Source organism: Euleptes europaea, chromosome 7 (assembly GCF_029931775.1).
Source record: "Euleptes europaea isolate rEulEur1 chromosome 7, rEulEur1.hap1, whole genome shotgun sequence".
Classification (NCBI taxonomy): Eukaryota; Metazoa; Chordata; class Lepidosauria; order Squamata; family Sphaerodactylidae; genus Euleptes; species Euleptes europaea.
In genome coordinates this window covers 93,925,094-93,943,617 of record NC_079318.1, presented here as the reverse complement: position 1 = coordinate 93,943,617, position 18,524 = coordinate 93,925,094, and the positions used below count along the sequence as shown (strand labels likewise).

General features: G+C 49.5%; 1 protein-coding gene across 1 annotated transcript in view; it reads left to right on the top strand.

The window, feature by feature from the left end:
* Window positions 1-729: 729 nt before the first annotated feature.
* The window catches only part of INTS3 (integrator complex subunit 3), a 104,306-nt gene continuing 86,511 nt past the window's right edge, over window positions 730-18,524 (top strand). Inside the window, exon 1 of the mRNA XM_056853904.1 lies at window positions 730-855. Within this exon, the coding sequence (XP_056709882.1) occupies window positions 730-855 (126 nt within the window). The remainder of the gene's footprint in view (window positions 856-18,524) is intronic.

The window sequence follows — 18,524 nt, the reverse complement described above, 5'->3', positions numbered from 1 at the left end:
CACCCCAACCACTGACTTCCGGTCTGCTCGGCTGGCTGGGTGGGGGGCGAGGAGGCTCGCGCTCCCCCTCCCTACCCCCCCACCGGTGCAGACACCCCCCCCTTTATATATACATACATCCCCCCCTTAATTCGTTTCCAGGAGGGAGAAAAAGCCAGATAGACACGGCTGCAAAAGAGAGTTTCCCCCTCCCTTATCTGCCCAAGCCCCGCCCCCTGGGTCTACAGACCCGCCCCAGAAGCCCCCTACTCCAAAAGCCCCGCCCCTCAAAGCTAGGAGACCCCCCCCCAAAAAAACATATCTCATTCAAGTATTTCCTTCTCCCCTTAATCTGCCTTGTTTTGTCAATCATGGTCCCCCAAATTAGGAACTGAAAGGGCCCTCCCCCCCAAAAAATAGGTTGACAAGAAAGGGAGACTTAAGCATCCCCCTCCCCCAAAAAGTGCTCCCCTTTAAAAAAAAAAAGTGAGGTGTAGCTATAGGCACACATCTCTCAAGGAGGGAAAAGTCAGGGGGCTTCAGGAAGAGGAGGAGGACCCCCCTCCCTCGCTTTCCACCCTCCCACCCTAATAGATTTGACCCCCACTCCCCATAGGCAGCCCTTGAGGAAACTGCAGGGGGGGTGAGCGTGGGGCTTCCCCCATTGATCTCACCCCCCTCCTCCCACCACTGGCGAAGCGAGCGTTGCCAGAGAGAAAAAGGGGGGCGCCTCTCTTGCCCCAGCCTGCTATGGAGATGCAGAAAGGCAAAGGGGGTGCAGCAGCAGCAGCAGCTACGACAGGTGGAGGAGGAGGAGGTGCAGGAGGGAAATTGCTGATCTACACCAGCTTGGATGCCAAGGATGAGTTAGAGGAGGTAGGTCCGGGGCGAGAGGGACTGGAAGGGGGGGTGGCTGGGGAGAGGGAAGCGTTGCACCCCAAAAAGCTTCCTTCAGTGGGTCAGTTTTGCCTTCCAAGAACAAGGCAACAATCTCTCTCTCTCTCTGTTTTCTTCTGTGTAACTTAGGCCATAAAGTTTGCAGCATGGTTGTTAACTGTTCTTCCATCTTTGTGTCATATGACAACTGTGGCTAGTCAGGAAGAATGCAGGGCTGGAATGACATTTACTGTAGGGTGAAAGCTATTATATTAGGTGCTGTGGACCACAAGCAGGAAAATGCTGCTGCAGCCGTCTTGTTTGTGGGCTTTCTAGAGGCCCCTGGTTGGCCACTGTGGGAACAGACTGCTGGACTTGATGGGCCTTGGTCTGATACAGCAGGGCTTATGTTCTTATGAGTAGCAGCCCTGACCTGGTATAGAGAGAGTGGACCGGGAGAAGCTTTTCTCCCTCTCTCATAATACTAGAACGCAGGGTCATCTGCTGAAGCTGGAGGGTGAGAGATGCCAAACCGATAAAAGGAAGTATTTCTTCACACAACACATGGTTAAATTGTGGAACTCCCTGCCCCAGGATGTGGTGATGGCTGGCAACTTGGAAGGCTTGAAGAGGGGAGTGGACATGTTCATGGAGGAGAGGGCTATCCATGGCTACTAGTCAAAATGGACACTAGTCATGATGCATACCTATTCTCTCCAGGATCAGAGGGGCGTGTCTATTATATTAGGTGCTGTGGAACACAGGCAGGATGGTGCTGCTGCAGTCGTCTTGTTTGTGGGCTTCCTAGATGCCCCTGGTTGGCCACTGGGAACAGACTGCTGGACTTGATGGGCCTTGGTCTGATCCAGCAGGACTTTTCTTATGCTCTTATGAAGATGGCTATGAAGCCTGTGGACATGCTAAATGTCCATCTTTATTGATTCATTCGTTCACTTACAATATTTATTCCCTGCTACTCTGCCCTCATACGGGCCCCCAAGGTAGCTAACAAGTTAAAAACATACAGAATAAAATCACGCCTTAAAAACACACCTGAACACATGAAGTTGCCTTATACTGAATCAGACCCTTGGTCCATCAAAGTCAGTATTGTCTACTCAGACCAGCAGCGGCTCTCCAGGGTCTCAGGCAGAGGTCTTTCACATTACCTACTTGCCTAATCCCTTTAACAGAGGATGCCAGAGATTGAACCTGGGACCTTCTGCATGCCAAGCAGCTGCTCTACCACTGAGCCACGACCCCTCCCCATTACAACCAACAAAAATGCATCACTAAAACAATTAAAATCGAAGCTAAAATGTTTGTGTGTTAAATGCCGCCAAGTCACTTCCGACCTAGGGCGACTATGAATTAATTACCTCCCAAACATTTTATAGTTAACAGCCGTGCTCAAAGTCTTGCAAACTGTGGGTTGTGGCTTCCTTTATAGTTAATCAATCTCTTGTTGGGTCTTCCTCTTTTCCTGCTGTCTTCCACTTTTTCTAGCATGATTGTCTTTTCCAGTGACTCCTGTCTTCTCATAATGTGACCAAAGTACGACAGCATCAGTTTACTGCATTTAGTGAGAAAAATGATGTCTGTCTGTACCTGTGCAAGTTTCTTCACAAGGTTGATGGATTTCCATTCTGTACGGCTAAATGTGGTGCCTTCCATGAAGATAATTCACAGTGGGTAGCCGTGTTAGTCTGTCTGCAGTAGTAGAAAAGGGCAAGAGTCCAGTAGCACCTTAAAGACTAACAAAAATATTTTCTGGTAGGGTATGAGCTTTTGTGAGCCACAGCTCAGAGCTGTGGCTCATGAAAGCTCATACCCTACCAGAAAATATTTTTGTTAGTCTTTAAGGTGCTACTGGACTCTTGCCCTTTTCTACTACTGCAGACAGACTAACACGGCTACCCACTGTGAATTAGCATCAGTTTAGTCATATTAGTTTCTAGGGTCAGTTTGGGCATGATTTGATCTATAACCCACTGATTTGTTGTTTTGGCAGTTCAGGGTATCCATAACACTCTCCTCCAACACCACATTTCAAAGGAATCTACTTTCTTCCTATCAGTTTTCTTCATTGTCCAGCTTTCACACCCATACATAGTAATAGGGAGTCGATGGCATGAATTAATTTGATCTTGGTGGCCAGTGACACATCCTTACACTTCAGAATCTTTTCTAGCTCCTTCATAGCTGCCCTTCCCAGCGTCAGCTGCCTTCCGATATCTTGGCTGCAGTCTCCCTTTGGGTTGATGATGGAGCCAAGGAATAGAAAGTCTTGAACAATTTCAATTTCCTCATTGTCAACCTTAAAGCTGAGTAGTTCTCCTGCAGTCCTTACTTTTATCTTCTTGATGTTCAGCTGTAGTCCTGCTTTGGCACTTTCTCCTCAGTTTAGTCATTTTAGCTTCTAGGGAGGCTTGATTTGATGTAGAACACTTTTATTTGTCAGCACTGGAAGTGCACGGGCTGTTTTATAGTCTTGTTGAACCCATGAACGCATGAAGCTGCCTTGTACTGGGATTACCTTGGTCCATCAAAGTCAATAGTGTCAATACTAGCAGCAGCTCTCCAGGGTCTCAGGCAGAGGTCTTTCACATCACCTTGCCTAGTCCCTTTAGCTGGAGATGCCGGGGATTAAACCTCGGACCTTCTGCATGCTGAGCAGATGCTCTACCACTGAGCCACAGCCCCTTGATCCTTGGTATGGTAGGATGAGGTGATCCTTGTTTTAAAGCTTGAAAGGCTGAGGCTGGAGGTCTTGATTATTACATAAAATGTTACATACATACATGCATAGATATATAATAACATACATGTATGTATGTATGTTATTATACAAAATGTTAGGAATTTGAGGCTGTGTGTGTGGCCGATCTTTGGGCCTCTAGAAAGTCCAGGCTCTTCCCACCAGAAAGAGGTGGAACGGTAAGCGGACTTAGTTGATATGCTGGCTCCGTTCCCTCCTGGCAAATAATAAGCAGGGGCCAGAAGGAAGGGGCAGAAGCAAGTGTAACTGAACCTCTTTGAGGATAGCTGGGGAATATGTAGCTCAGTTTGGACTTAAACTGTAATGCACAGGAACTTCCTAGACTCGTGATGTGCAGGGAAATTTACCTGAACCAAGGATGAACAGTTAGATTTGTGTCTAGTGGCACCTTCGAGACGAACAAGATTTTCAGAGTATTAGTTACCTTAGAAGGGAACTTCTGGGTCTTGCTTATCATTTGCCAGGAGGGAAGGGGGAGGGGCCGTGGCTCAGTGGTAGAGCATCTGCTTGGCTTGCAGAAGGTCCCAGGTTCGATCCCCGGCATCTCAAGTTACAGGGACTAGGCAAGTAGGTGATGTGAAAGACCTCTTCCTGAGACCCTGGAGAGCCGCTGCTGTCTGAGTAGACAATACTGAATTTCATGGACCTTGATGGGAGTTCCACAATCTAACTATGCATTGTGTGTACAAAAACTCCCTTTTATCTGTTTTTCAGCAGATGACCCCGCTTTCTAGTATGATGAAAGAGGGAGAAAAGCTTCTCCCTGTCCACTCTCTCCATACCATGCGTAATTTTTTCGAGCTCTATTATGTCTCCCCTTAACCACCTTCTTTCCAAGCTAAACAGCCCTAAGCATTTCAACCTCTCCTCATAGGGCATGTGAGCTTGGGCCTCCCAGATGCTGGTTTGAAACTACCCCACACTGTCTCCCTCTTGTACAGCATCCTTTCCAGGTGTTAGACGGCCACTGGTTGCCGCAGTCTCAGGCAAGCGACGACACCAGGAGTTTTATGGAGGCCTGGGTGCTTTGCAGTATGTGGCTGGTGTACCGCATTCAGCATAGCTGGTCATACTTTTACAGTGCATTCCTCAGGAGAGTTACGCCAGTCTAAGCCCGTTCATTTCAATTGTATTTATTAATTAATTTTTTAGACTTATAACCCGCCCTCCCCAGCAAGCTGGCTCAGGGCGGGTAACATCATTAAAAGCACAACAAACAGTGCACATAATCCTCAATAAAACCAAACAGTAAAACTCTAAAATCCTAACACAATGGCGCCCAGATCCTAAACAAGCTGTAGGCACCATATGGTGACAACCCTTCAAGTTATATTATTCCCACTCGAGGGAAGGAGTGGGGTGGGGAGGCCAGTAAAGATGGTATAAGATGATATAAGTGGCTGTCCTCAGTTGTAGGCTTGGTGGAAAAGCTCTGTCTTACAGGCCCTGCGGAAAGCTTTCAGATCCTGCAGGGCCCTGATGTAGAATCATAGAGTTGGAAGGGACCCCCAGGGTCATCTAGTACAACCCCCTGCACAATGCAGGAATTTTGCAACTACCTCCCACCCCCCAGTGACCCCTACTCCATGCCCAGAAGATGGCCAGGCATTCCACCATGGGCTTAGACTGGAGTAACTCTCCTCAGAAATGCACTGTTAGTCTTGCTCTACGCCACAGATTCTCCTGCTTCTTTCTGGGAGCGTCGCAGACACCTCCCCTGCCTTCAACCTGTGGTACTTGGCGCTGCAAGCTGGCCACCGATGAATGAGAGCATCCGTTAAAAATGCAGCCTCCTCTGTAATTCCTCAGCTAAGCCCTGTTGCCTTTTACTCTCAGCATGAAGAGCTCGCAAGGAAGGGAACAGCTTAAAATCTCAAAGCAGCGGAGTATTCAGCTGCTGAATTTGGCTACTTAAGTTACGGGGATATCGCAAGTGAAAAGGGAAACAGCACACCGGTGCCATCTTCAGTTGGCAAGGGTTTTCCGCTTCCATTCCAGTCATATAAAGTAAGCTTTGTCTGTTTGCTGTGAGCATTGGAATCCCCCATGTATCTTCCTTGGCTGCTAGTAGACAGCGGCCGAAACCTCTTCTCCAGTGGTTGCCACCACCTCTTTAATATGCTTGTGTTGCAAGCCACATTTTCCTGTTGACTTAGGCAATACTGTCACGTTTGTACCCCTGCTGCACCTTGTATTTATTTGTCTAAAATCCACCTTAAAAACTAACAGCGTTTGTCTCAGAGGGTAGCCGTGTTCGCCTGTAGTAGAACAGCTAGATTAGAGTCCAGTAGCACCTTAGATACGTCACTAGCCACCACGATCAAGTTAATTCATGCCATAGTATCCCTTATTATTAGGTATGGGTGTGAAAGCTGGACAATGAAGAAAGCTGACAGAAAGAAAGTAGATTCCTTTGAAATGTGGTGTTGGCGAAGAGTGTTACGGATACCCTGGACTGCCAAAAAAACAAATCAGTAGTTTTTCAATCAAATCAAGCCTGAACTGACCCTAGAAGCTAAAATAACTAAACTGAGGCTATCGTACTTTGGTCACATTATGAGAAGATTTTGGTCACATTATGAGAAGATTTTGGTCACATTATGAGAAGACAAAGAGTAACTGGAAAAGATAATCATGCTAGGAAAAGTAGAAGGCAGCAGGAAAGGAGGAAGCCCAAATGAGAGATGCATTGACTCTATGAGCCAGCGTGGTGTAGTGGTTAAGAGCGATGGTTGGGAGCGGAGGCCTCTGATCTGGAGAACCGGGTTTGATTCCCCGCTCCTCTACATGAGCGGAGCAGGCTAATCTGGTGAACTGGATTTGTTTCCCCACTCCTACACATGAAGCCAGCTGGGTGACCTTGGGCCAGTCACGCTGTCTCAGCCTCACCCACCTCACAGGGTGTCTGTTGTGGGGAGGGGAAGGCGATTGTAAGCCGGTTCGAGTCTCCCTTGAGTGGTAGAGAAAGTCGGCATATAAAAACCAACTCTTCTTCTTCTATGAAGGAAGCTACGGCCCTCACTTTGCAAGATCTGAGCAAGGCTGTTAAGGATAGGATGTTTTGGAGGACATTGATTCATAGGGTTGCCATGAGTCGGAAGCGGCTTGACGGCACTTAACACACACACACACGTGCGCAGCACTTTAGAGACCAGCAAGATTTTCGGGATATAAACCTCCGAGAGTCAAAGCTCCCTTCATCAGTGCTTAGACTGACAAGAGCTTATACCCCAAAAATCTTAATGGTCACGAAGTGGCTACTGGACTGGAATCTAATATTTATTTTAATATGAGTGTCTGTGGGTCACAGGAGGGGGCTGTGTAACCCATGAAAGCTCCTAGTGAAATCAATGTTGTTACTCTTTAAGGCAGGGGTGGGGAACTTTTTTTCTGCCAAGGGCCATTTGGATATTTAGAACATCATTCGCGGGCCATTCAAAACTATCAACTTAAAAATTAGCTGACTAAGCCCCAAGCAGGCAGCTGCCCCAGATGACCTTCCCCCCCCCCCGGGCGCGGGCAAGCAGGGAGGCATCCAACTAGTGGCCCACTCGCCCACCTGGTGGCACAGGGTAGTCTGTTGCACCAGCCGGGCGTAGCCGTCCAGCCACATGCCGGAGTTGCTCCTGCTCCGCATGGTTGGGGCTGGATTCTACAGCCGGCTCCTGCTACCTCCGCCTGCAGGGATGAAATGAGGACACACTGGCTAAGAACTCCCCCCCCCCCCGCGCATTCTGGCCCTGCCCCCTTTAACCCCTCCATTGTCACCACTTCCACCCCCAGCCCTCTTGTAGTAGTAGTGGGAAAGGGTTAACACAGTTTCTTGGGCGGTCCTAGCAGCTCCACAGCTAACGACTCTTCTGCAAGGGGAAAAAATGGTTCCTTTTCTCTGCAAAACAAACTCACATCCGCCTTGAATAGAGGCTATTCCTGTCCTCGGGAGGGGGCGGATCGCCAGTCTTAGATCCTTCTGAGCTAGAGATCTGCCAGGACCCACAAAGGGCCTGACCAAATGATTTTGCGGGCCTTAAACGACCCCTGGGCCTGACATTCCCCACCCCTGCTTTAAGGTTTCACTGGGGTTTTTTGCCTAATTTTGCTATGAGAGACTTCATACAGCTACCCCTTTGCGATTTATTTGACTATTCCGGAAATGGAAGTACCCTGAGGAAACCTGAGAAGATGAGATCCTCTCAGCAGAGGAAAACCGAAGAGTATCTGCTTCCAGTACCATCAATGATAATAATGTCATGGTGGGGTACAGCCTGCTCCTTGTATCCTTTCCGGGGCTCAGTCATCCTGTACAGCGAGAATTGTAGATGTATTTAAATTGGTGATGTGAGTTACAGTGGCCTGGTGGTTAAGCAAATAGGCTGTGGTATGTATGTGTGGTTCAAACCACGTCTGCCGTGAGCTGTCTAGGTCAGGGGTCCCCAATGTGGTGCCCATCAGTGCCATGGTGCCCACTGACACCTTTTCTGTTCTCCACGAAGTGTTTTTAGGAAGTGGGTGAGGCCGGGTCGGGCTTTTGCCCAGCAAGGCTTCTGGTAGACAGTTGGAGACGTGACTGGCTGTGCAGATTTCTTTAGATGTTGTTTTGGCGGCAGCTGCCAGTACAGCACAAGGATCTACACTGAAGTTAAGTTGTGGCAATCATTTTGTGTCTGGCTCTGCCTCATAAGAACATAAGAAAGGCCCTGCGGGATCAGGCCAAGGCCCATCAAGTCCAGCAGTCTGTTCACACAGTGGCCGACCAGGTGCCTCTAGGAAGCCCACAAGCAAGACGACTGCAGCAGCATTGTCCTGCTTATGTCCCACAGCACCTAATATAATAGGCCTGCTCCTCTGATCCTGGAGAGAATAGGTATGCATCATGACTGGTATTCATTTTGACCAGTAGCCACGGCTAGCCCTCTTCTCCATGAACATGTCCTCTCATAAGAACATAAGAAAAACCTGCTGGATCAGACCAAGGCCCGTCAAGTCCAGTAGTCTGTTCACACATTGGCTGACCAGGTGCCTCCAGGAAGCCCCCAAGCAAGACGACTGCAGCAGCATTGTCCTGCCTGTGCTCCACATCACCTAAGATAATAGGCCTGCTCCTCTGGTCCTGGAGAGAACAGGTCTGCATCATGACTAGTATCCATTTTGACTAGTAGCCATGAATAGCTCCCTCCTCCATGAACATATCAACTCCCCTCTTAAAGCCTTAGAACATAAGAGCATAAGAAAAGCCCTGCTGGATCAGGCCAAGGCCCATCAAGTCCAGCAGTCTGTTCACACAGTGGCCAACCAGGAGCCTTTAGGAAGCCCACAAGCAAGACGACTGCAGCAGCATTCTCCCGCCTGTGTCCCACAGCACCCAGTATATTAGGCATCCTCCTGCTGCAGCCGTTTGTGGTAGCCATATTGTTGCTGCACCCACCATGCCGTGTCAGATTTCCAAATGTGCCCACAGGCTCAAAAAAAGGTTGGGGACCCCTGGTCTAGATATTCTTAGGTAAGACACTCTCAGCCACCCCTCCTCCCATTATATCAAGCTGTCTTACATAGTGCCTGTAAGAATTACAGTTAAGATGTGTCTGTATGTGAAAGCACCACGTGTTTTATTATTTATTAAATTAATTCGTGCCGTGTTACTCGAAGAATAGCTCTAAGTGTTAAATAAGCGTTATTTTCAGGAAGAGCTTCTGAGCGGCGTAAACACTTTTTGTACGGCCGGTGTTCGAGTCACTGCCAATTAAATGCTCTCTATTATTGGAGGACTAGTGGGCATGTCAGAGAGCGAGGACCATCTCCCCTGTGGATTCCAGAAAACCAAGGCAGGGCACAACAGTTTGTTACTAAAAATAAGCGCAAGGCCCGGAAAACGATGCAGTTTCAAGCCGCTTTTATTCATTATGGCCGTGCCATGGCTGTCCTGCTTTTATGCGCTGATGAATGTTTCGCAGGGCTCATCTGCCTTCCCGGCAGCTCTGCGAAGTAGTTTAGGACCGGGCCGGTCGAAGTACATGGTGTTCTCTCCCAAGGGCCACATGGTTGTGTGTAAGAGATGCTGGTTAAGTCAAAGATGTGTGACTTTCTGGAGTTTTGCTGAGGCCTTCTACACCTTCAGATCAGTCCTGTCAACTGTATACCAGCTCAGCACACCAAAGTTAAGCCGTGGGAAGGCTTCTGATGTAGAGAGCAATGCTGATAGACTTAACCCCTTTAGATCAGACCAGAGAGGACCAAAGTCTGGAGAAGAGGAGGTTTGGGGGGGGGGGGACGGGACATGATTGCCCTCCTTAAGTATTTGAAGGGCTGTCACTTAGAGGAGGGCAGGGAGTTGTTCCTGGTGGCAGCAGAGGATAGAACCTGCAATAATGGGTTTAAATTGTGGGCGGAAAGGTACCGGCTGGATATTAGGAATAATTTTGTATTCTCTCCTTGTAGATGGGGCAGTCCGTTTGCCAGGTCCCCCCTGGCCCCCGGCGGCGGATGGGGGGTAGGGTTGCTAGATCCAGGTTGGGGACTCCTGGGGATTTGTGGGTGGAGCCTGGGGAGGTCAGGGACCTCAGCGGGGTACAATGCCATAGAGTCCACCCTCCAAAGCAGCCATTTTCTCCAGGGGAACTGATCTCTATAGTCTGGAGGTGAGCTGTAACTCTGGGGGATCTTCAGGTCCTACCTGGAGGTTGGCATCCCTTCGTGGCACCCATGTGGGCTCTGTTCTCCGTATCTGTCAGTTACATTGAGGGGAGGGCAGTTCATATTACTGATATGCAGCTGACAAGAACAGAGGGTTGTAAAAGTTTTAAAGCCACACAACTGGCAAGAGGTAACTTGTGTTCGTGGATGGAGAAAAAGAGACGTTGCTGGTCTGTGGAACAGCATGTTCTCTGTGTCGCAGAAGTTTCCATGCGCTCAGGGCAGGCTGCGAGCGAAGAAGGCTCCATGCGTGTGTGCGTCAATCTTTGTGTTGTGAATGCGAGGAGAGCACATGGCGGTGGTATCGGAATGGAAGCGCAGTTTGCTCCTTATTTGAGACGAGGTCCGGTACGCTGAACACATGAAGCTGCCTCATACTGAACCAGACCCTTGGTCCATCAAAGTCAGTATTGTCTACTCAGACCGGCAGTGGCTCTCCAGGGTCTCAGGCAGAGGTGTTTCACATCACCTACTTGCCTAGTCCCTTTAACTGGCGATGCCGGTGATTGAACCTGGGACTTTCTGCATGCCAAGCAGATGCTCTGCCACTGAGCCACGGCCCCTCCCCATGGCTCTCCAGGGTCTCAGGCAAAGGTCTTTCACATCACCTACCTGCCTAGTCCCTTTAACTGGAGGTGCCGGGGATTGAACCTGGGACCTTCTGCATGCCAAGCAGATGCTCTTCCACTGATCCACAACCCCTCTTAACCACTACACCATGCTGGCTTTTGGTTAATACCTGGTATGATCCTGAAGCCAAAAGAGCCCTTGATACAGCAGTGGCCAGAAGCTCCTGAAACTCCATCCCAGGTTGCTGAAAAAACCTAAGGTGGTAGTCAGAATAATGGTCTGTAAAAGGGGGACTCTTGTCATTCGGAGTTGCTGAGGTTGCCAGCCTCTTTGTTTACATACCCCTGAAATTGTCATCGGCTGTCACCCACGATTAAAGTTGTGTCTCCTGGAAACATCACGGTGACATTCCATGCCTGTTGAACAATCATCGGCCCGACCTTGGACCCTCCGAAGTGGGCCTTTGGAGATCGGGCGTGTATCTTGGCGCTCGGCTTGTTTCCGTCAAGGCCCTTGAAACTTCAGAGGGATTAAGCCTTGAAAGGCCGCAGAGGAGGCATTCCTCTCTTTCAGTTGGTGAACCCCGCGGGTGGACTTGGCAGAGTCTGTACATCTGGGCGAGCGGCATGTTTCGGAAGCTAACAGCAGACCTGAGATGAGGGGGTTGGAATTTTGGCGCCAGCTGGGAGTGAAACTGAGAATTACGCTTTTGTAGTTCTTTGGCTTGGAGACGGATGCTGCTGGATGCCCTTTGCCCCAGGAGGTTGCCAAAAGACTGAAAGCCAGCACAGTGAGATATCTGGGACTGGCATAGGTGAGAAGAAGAAGAAGAGTTGGTTTTTATAGGCCGGCTTTCTCTACCGCTTAAGGAAGAATCAAACCAGAACCAGTGGGTTGAAATTAAATCGAAAGAGTTTCCGTCTAGACATTAGGAAGAATTTTCTAACAGTTTGAGCGGTTCCTCAGTGGAACAGGCTTCCTCGGGAGGTGGTGAGCTCTCCTTCCCTGGAGGTTTTTAAGAAGAGGCTAGATGGCCACCTGTCAGCATTACTGATTCTATGACCTTAGGCAGAGGATGAGAGGGAGAGCATCTTGGCCATCTTCTGGGCATGGAGTAGGGGTCACTGGGGATGTGGGGGGAGGTAGTTGTGAATTTCCTGCGTTGCGTAGGGGGTTGGACTAGATGGCCCTGGTGGTCCCTTCCAACTCTATGATTCTATTCTATGATTCTAAACCGGCTTACCATCTTCCCTTTCCCTCCCCACAACAGACAATCAGTGAGGTAGGTGGGGCTGAGAGAGTTCAGAGAGAGCTGTGACTAGCCCAGGATCACCCAGCTGGCTTCATGTGTAGAAGTGGGGAAAACAACCCGGTTCACCAGATGAGCCTCCGCCGCTTTTGTGAAGGAGTGGGGAGTCAAGCCCGGTTCTCCAGATCAGAGTCCACCGCTCCAAACCACCGCTGTTAACCTCTATACCACGCTGGCTGGGCGTGCAACATCAGATGCTTTGATTTGCTGGCAATATGAAACCTGTGAACTGGCCTGACAAAATACAGGTTGAGTATCCAAAATTGTGCGCTGACATGATGCCACCTGACCTCATGTGACGGGTTGCAGTCAAAACACAGGCACACAACAGAAAGTTTATTCAGCATCTCCAAGGAAAAATTGCTTATCAATAGCATGTGAATTCAGAGTCAGGAATGAAGGTGATGCCAAACAACCACACATTGTCCCCATGGGTGGCTGAGACAGCGCCACCTTTGCTCTCTGACGGTTCAACGTGCACAAACTTTTGTTTCATGCACAAAACTATTAAATATATCGTATAAAATTACCTTCAGGCTATGTGTATAAGGCGTCTATAAAACGCAAATTTTGTGTTTAGACTTGGGTCCCATCCCCAAGATATCTCATCATTGTATATGCAAATATTTCTATGCCCATCGACGACTTTTCTGGAGCCCACCAATTGTTTTTAGGAAGCGGGTGCTCCATCTAAATCATGATAATAGCTGAGCCACTGCATTCTGCACCACCTGCAGTCATAGAATAGAATCATAGAGTTGGAAGGGACCACTAGGGCCATCTAGTCCAACCCCCTGCACAATGCAGGAAATTCACAACTATCTCCCCCCCACACCCCCAGTGACCCCTACTCCATGCCCAGAAGATGGCTAAGATGCCCTCCCTCTCATGATCTGCCTAAGGTCATAGAATCAGCATTGCTGACAGATGGCCATCTAGCCTCTGCTTAGAAACCTCCAGGGAAGAAGAGCTCACCACCTCCCAAGGAAGCCTGTTCCACTGAGGAACCGCTCTAACTTGAAGTGGTGACCTCCTGTATGGCTCTCACATAGGGTTGCCAACCTCCAGGTGGTGGCTGGAGTTCTCCCGCTATTACAACTGACCTCCAGGCAACGGCTATCAGTTCCCCTGGAGCAAATGGCCATCCCCTGGAGCAAATTCCCCTGGAGCAAATAGCAATTAACTTTAGCAATTGGACTCTATGGCATTGAGGTCACTACAAACCATTCCTTCCTCAGGCTCCACCCCCAATTTCAAACGGTTGGTTCTGGTACGACCTTCTGGGGCCACAGAAAACAACTCGGCACCCTCCTCTATATGACAGCCCTTCAAGTACTTGAAGATGGTTATCATATCACCTCTCCGTCTTCTCCTCTTCAGGCTAAGCATACCCAGCTCCATCATCCTTTCCTCACAGGACTTGGTCTCCAGACCCCTCAGTCTCCATGTTGATTTTGCGGGGAGTCCAGTGTCAAAGGGTATTACAGTAGTCTAGGCTTGATGTTACTGTGGCATGGATCCAGGTGACCAGATCAACCGTATCGAGAGAGGAGCCCATCTTCCAAGCTAGATTGATTTGGAAGTGCATCGTGCATTGCCTGCTCCTCACCATTGGCGATTTGGCCAAGGTAGGAAGTGGGATTGGTGCCCGGGTGTCCGCGTTCTGTGCGTTACAGACTTGGGGAGGGCGACAGCTGTTTTAAGCGCCCCTCACAAAAGCTGTTGCTTGTACTGTGTACAAGCATGGTGTAGTGGTTAAGAGCGGTGGTTTGGAGCGGTGGACTCTGATCTGGAGAACCGAGTTTGATTCCCCACTCCTCCACATGAGTGGCGGAGGCTTATCTGGTGAACTGGGTTTGTTTCCCCACTCGTACACATGAAGCCAGCTGGGTGACCTTCGGCCAGTCACACTCTCTCAGCCCCACCTAGCCCACAGGGTGTCTGTTGTGGGGAGGGGCAGGGAAGGTAGAGAAAGTTGGCAAAAATAAATCAACTCCTCTTCTTCTGTGGGGGGAGGGAGTAGCCGTGCAAACCACCCTTTGGTCTCTTCACAGCCCCGTGTTCGTGCAGCTAGTGTGCATGACGCACTGTCAGATACATTAATGGGCCTTTGTGCGCCAGGGCTGGGAAGCACAGCACAGAGTTTCTCGCTGCTTCTCGTCAATGAAACACCAGACCGTGGCGCCATCCCAAAGGTCCCTAGGTGAGGGTTTTGTGTTCTCTTTCAAAAGAACGAAAGCTTTCGTTCAGCTTTGTGAAGATCTCCTTGGAGGGTGGGGAGAAAGCCCAGTTAAGGCCGCTCCTCGGGGTCTGGGAGGCAGCGGGGAACACTCTGTTCTCTCCCTCTTATGCTATCATAGCTTAGCAACGTCAGAGAGGTTTTGATTAGGCCCATCTAGCAGCAGCGAGATTTGTGGGAAATGTCGGGGGCCGGAGGTGGTCTGAAGATCCCATCTACCCAGCGTGGTTAAGAGCGGTCGTTTGGAGCGGTGGACTCTGATTTGGGGAACCGGGTTTGACTCCCCATTCCTCCCCATGAGCTGTGGAGGATAATCTGGTGAACCGGATTTATTTCCCCACTCCTCCACATGAAGCCAACCGGGTGACCTTGGGCTAGTCACAGTTCTCTCAGCCCCACCTTCCTCACAGGGTGCCTGTTGTGGGGAGGGGGAGGGAAGGTGATTGTAAGTCAGTTTGATTGTTCCTTAAGTGGTAGAGAAAGTCGGCATGTAAAAACCAACTGTTCCTCCTCTTCCTCCTCCTCCTCCTCTTCCTCCTCTATTTTCTTCTTTCCCCCCTTCTTCCTCCTCCTTCTTCTTCTTCCTCCTCCTCCTCTTCTTCCTCTTCCTCTTTTCTCTCTTCCCAAGGCATGCGAGCAGATGACAAATCTTTTACTTCTTAAACTCTTTCTTTGGGGGGGGGCCTTCGTTAAGTAGAGAAGGCTTGGCTCAGATTTAATGCCCACCCCCAGCATGATGGTCCCCCATTGTCCTCTTCCGTGAAATCTGTTTATATAAAATACTTATGCCCTGCCACGTTCCCACTTGCGGTTGTTAGGAATGACTCGCATCAAAATTGAAAATATAAAAACACAGCAATGAAATGAATTAATCAAGAGGAGAGGCTTATTTTTTTTTTAAACTGGCAGATAAAAAACAGTCCACTTGAGAGCAAGAGTGAGGTTGGCAGGAAGTAATCGTAGCCTCAATGTCCAAAGCCTCCGAGACCTAACTCCAGAACCAAAGCACGCACACGCAAAAACCTTGAGCCAAAAGCAGAATGGAACCAAAAGGCCTTTGCTTGGGGCCAGAAGGCCAACAACAAGGAGTTCTGGTGGTCCCCTCGTGGAAAGGTGTTGCAGAGATGATGCCACCACAGAAAATGTCCTGCCCATGTATGACAGGGGGTGCAATCCACGTATTGGCCATGGCTCAGTGGTAGAGCACCTGCTTGGCACGCAGGAGGTCCCAGGTTCAATCCCTGGCATCTCCAGCTAGAAGGACCAGGGTAGTAGGTGGTGTGAAAGACCTCAGCCTGAGACCCTGGAGAGCTGCTGCCAGTCTGAGTAGACGAAGTGACCTTGATGGATTAATGGTCTGATTGAGGATGAGGCAGCTTCATGTGTGTTCACTGGAAAGAAGTACAGGGCTGTTGTGAGAGACATCTGGTAGGGTGAGAAAGAAACTTGCCTTCCATCTTAGATGCTAGGTGGCCTGGCCTCTCGCTGGCAAAGAGGGGCAGCATCTCTCTTGGTATATACATACAGACAGACAGACATGATAGAGATCTATAAAATTATGCATGGTATGGAAAGAGTGGACAGGGAGAAGCTTTTCTCCCTCTCTCATAATACCAGAACGCGGGGGTCATCTGCTGAAGCTGGAGGGTGAGAGACTCCAAACAGATAAAAGGAGGTATTTCTTCACACAACACATAGTTAAATGATGGAACTCCCTGCCCCAGGATGTGGTGATGGCTGCCAACTTGGAAGGCTTGAAGAGGGGAGTGGACGTGTTCATGGAGGAGAGGGCTATCCATGGCTACTAGTCAAAATGATTACTAATCATGATGCATCCTTATTCTCTCCAGGAATCAGAGGAGCAGGCCTATGATATTGGGTGCTTTGGAACACAGGCAGGGTGATGCTGCTGCAGTCGTCTTGTCTGCGGGCTTCCTAGAGGCACCTGGTTGGCCACCGTGTGAACAGACTGCTGGGCTTGATGGACCTGGGTCTGATCCAGCAGGGCCTTTCTTATGTTCTTATGATGGGCTAATGGTCTGATTCAGGATGAGGCAGCTTGATGTGTGTTCACTGGAAAGAAGGACAGGGCTTCTGTGAGAGACCTCTGCTAGGGTAAGGAAGAAACCTTCCTTCCATCTTTGATGCTGGGTGGCCCGGCCCTCTTGGCGGCACATAGAGGGGCAGTGTCTCCCTTGGTATGTACACGCAGAAGTGCACTGCAGCCCGCGGTGTATACCCCCTCCCTTCACACACTCTACCGTTCCGCACAATCGGGCCCCACACTGCAGAGATGCAACGTCGGCATTTCACTGAGTTTTCAAAAAGGAGAGAGAGGTCAAGCCGGCGATGAATTAACAAGGATGAAACCGCTTGTCTGAAAGGGATGCTGACCTTTGCCTGCCTCTTTAAGCTTTTTATCCTCCCCCCCCCCATTCCGATGTCCCTGACATCAGGGGTGGAGCCTCACGTCTTATATCTGGGGTTGTCAGTTCAGCTCTGAAGCTCTTTGGCTTTAACCCAAATAGCTGGGGCGACAGGAACCACGCCTGGGTGATGCCTTTAGGGAAGTCCTGGAAGGTCGCTTCAGTATGAGCCAGGTTTGTGGGGTCAGAGTTGAGCTTCAAACGCAGAGGGCGCATGAAGTTGCATTAATTGATAGCATGGTTTTGCAAATAAGGCCTTGGGCCTTTTAAAAAAAATTGTTGTTGCTAGAAGAAGAAGAGTTGGTTTTTATACTTGGCTTTTCTGTACCTTTAAGGAGTCTCAAAGCGGCTTAACAATCGACTTCCCTTCCCCTCCCCACAACAGACACCTTGTGAGGTAGGTGGGGCTGAGAGAGTTCAGAGAGAACTGTGACTGGCCCAAGGTCACCCAGCTGGCTTCATGTGGCGGAGCGGGGAAACCAACCTGGGTTGCCAGGTTAGATTCTGCCGCTCATGTGGAGGAGTGGGGAATCGAACCCGGTTCTCCAGATGAGAATCCGCTGCTCTTAACCTCTACACCACACTTGCTCTCTGCTTAGGACGGCAGTGTTTATTCACACGTACCTGTTGGCCAAGGGTGCGTAAAAGAAAAAAAGTAAACTATGCACTGTGAGAGAACTTCTCATGAAACAGTTAATTAATTGAACGATTATCAGTGTCTGTGTGTTCCAAGAATCCACTTGCACAGAGAAGCTCCTGCTGCATCTCTGCTTGAGTCGCTGTTCTGTCCTGGAGTCCTTTCAGGCAGATAATTTTGCTGCATGTCTGCTTTGGGTTGGGTAACTCGCTCGCTCCCTCTGCAGCGGAAACAGCCACCCAACCAGTCTCTGTATGAGTCACTAGAAGGTGGTAAGCGAACAGCAGCTAGGAAGCCTACTCCGCTCAGTGACTCACAAAGAAGCAGAGGCAGCTTCCTCTGTGAGTGCGTAATTCTTGCACAGACCTTTTTGGGTGCAAAAAGTGGAGTGTGCCTGCTGTTTTCATTCAGAAAAAGCCTGTTTCCATTGTTAGACGCTTGCTCACTTAAAAAGATATTGCAGAGCTTGAGAAGGTGCAGAAAAGAGCGACCAAAATGATCAGGGGGCTAGAGCAACTGCCCTGTGAGGAGCGGTTAAAACCCTTAGGGCCATTTAGCTTGGAAAGAAGGTTTTTAAGGGAGACGTGATAGAGGTGTATACAATTATGCATGGCATGGAGAGAGTGGACAGGGAGAAGGTTTTCTCCCTCTCTCATAAAACCAGAATGCGGGTTCATCTGCCGAAGCTGGAGGGGGAGAGATTCAGAACAGATAAAAGGAAGTATTTCTTCACACAACGCAGAGTTAAATGGTGGAACTCCCTGCCCCAGGATGTGGTGATGGCTGCCAACTTGGAAGGCTTTATGAGCGGAGTGGACGTGTTCATGGAGGAGAGGGCTATCCATGGGTACTAGTCAAAATGGATGCTAGTCACGATGCATACCGATTCTCTCCAAGATCAGAGGAGCATGCCTGTTATATTAGGGGCTGTGGAACACAGGCAGGAGGATGCTGCTGCAGCCGTCTTTTTTGTGGGATTCCTAGAGGCCCCTGGTTGGCCCCTGTGTGAACAGACTGCT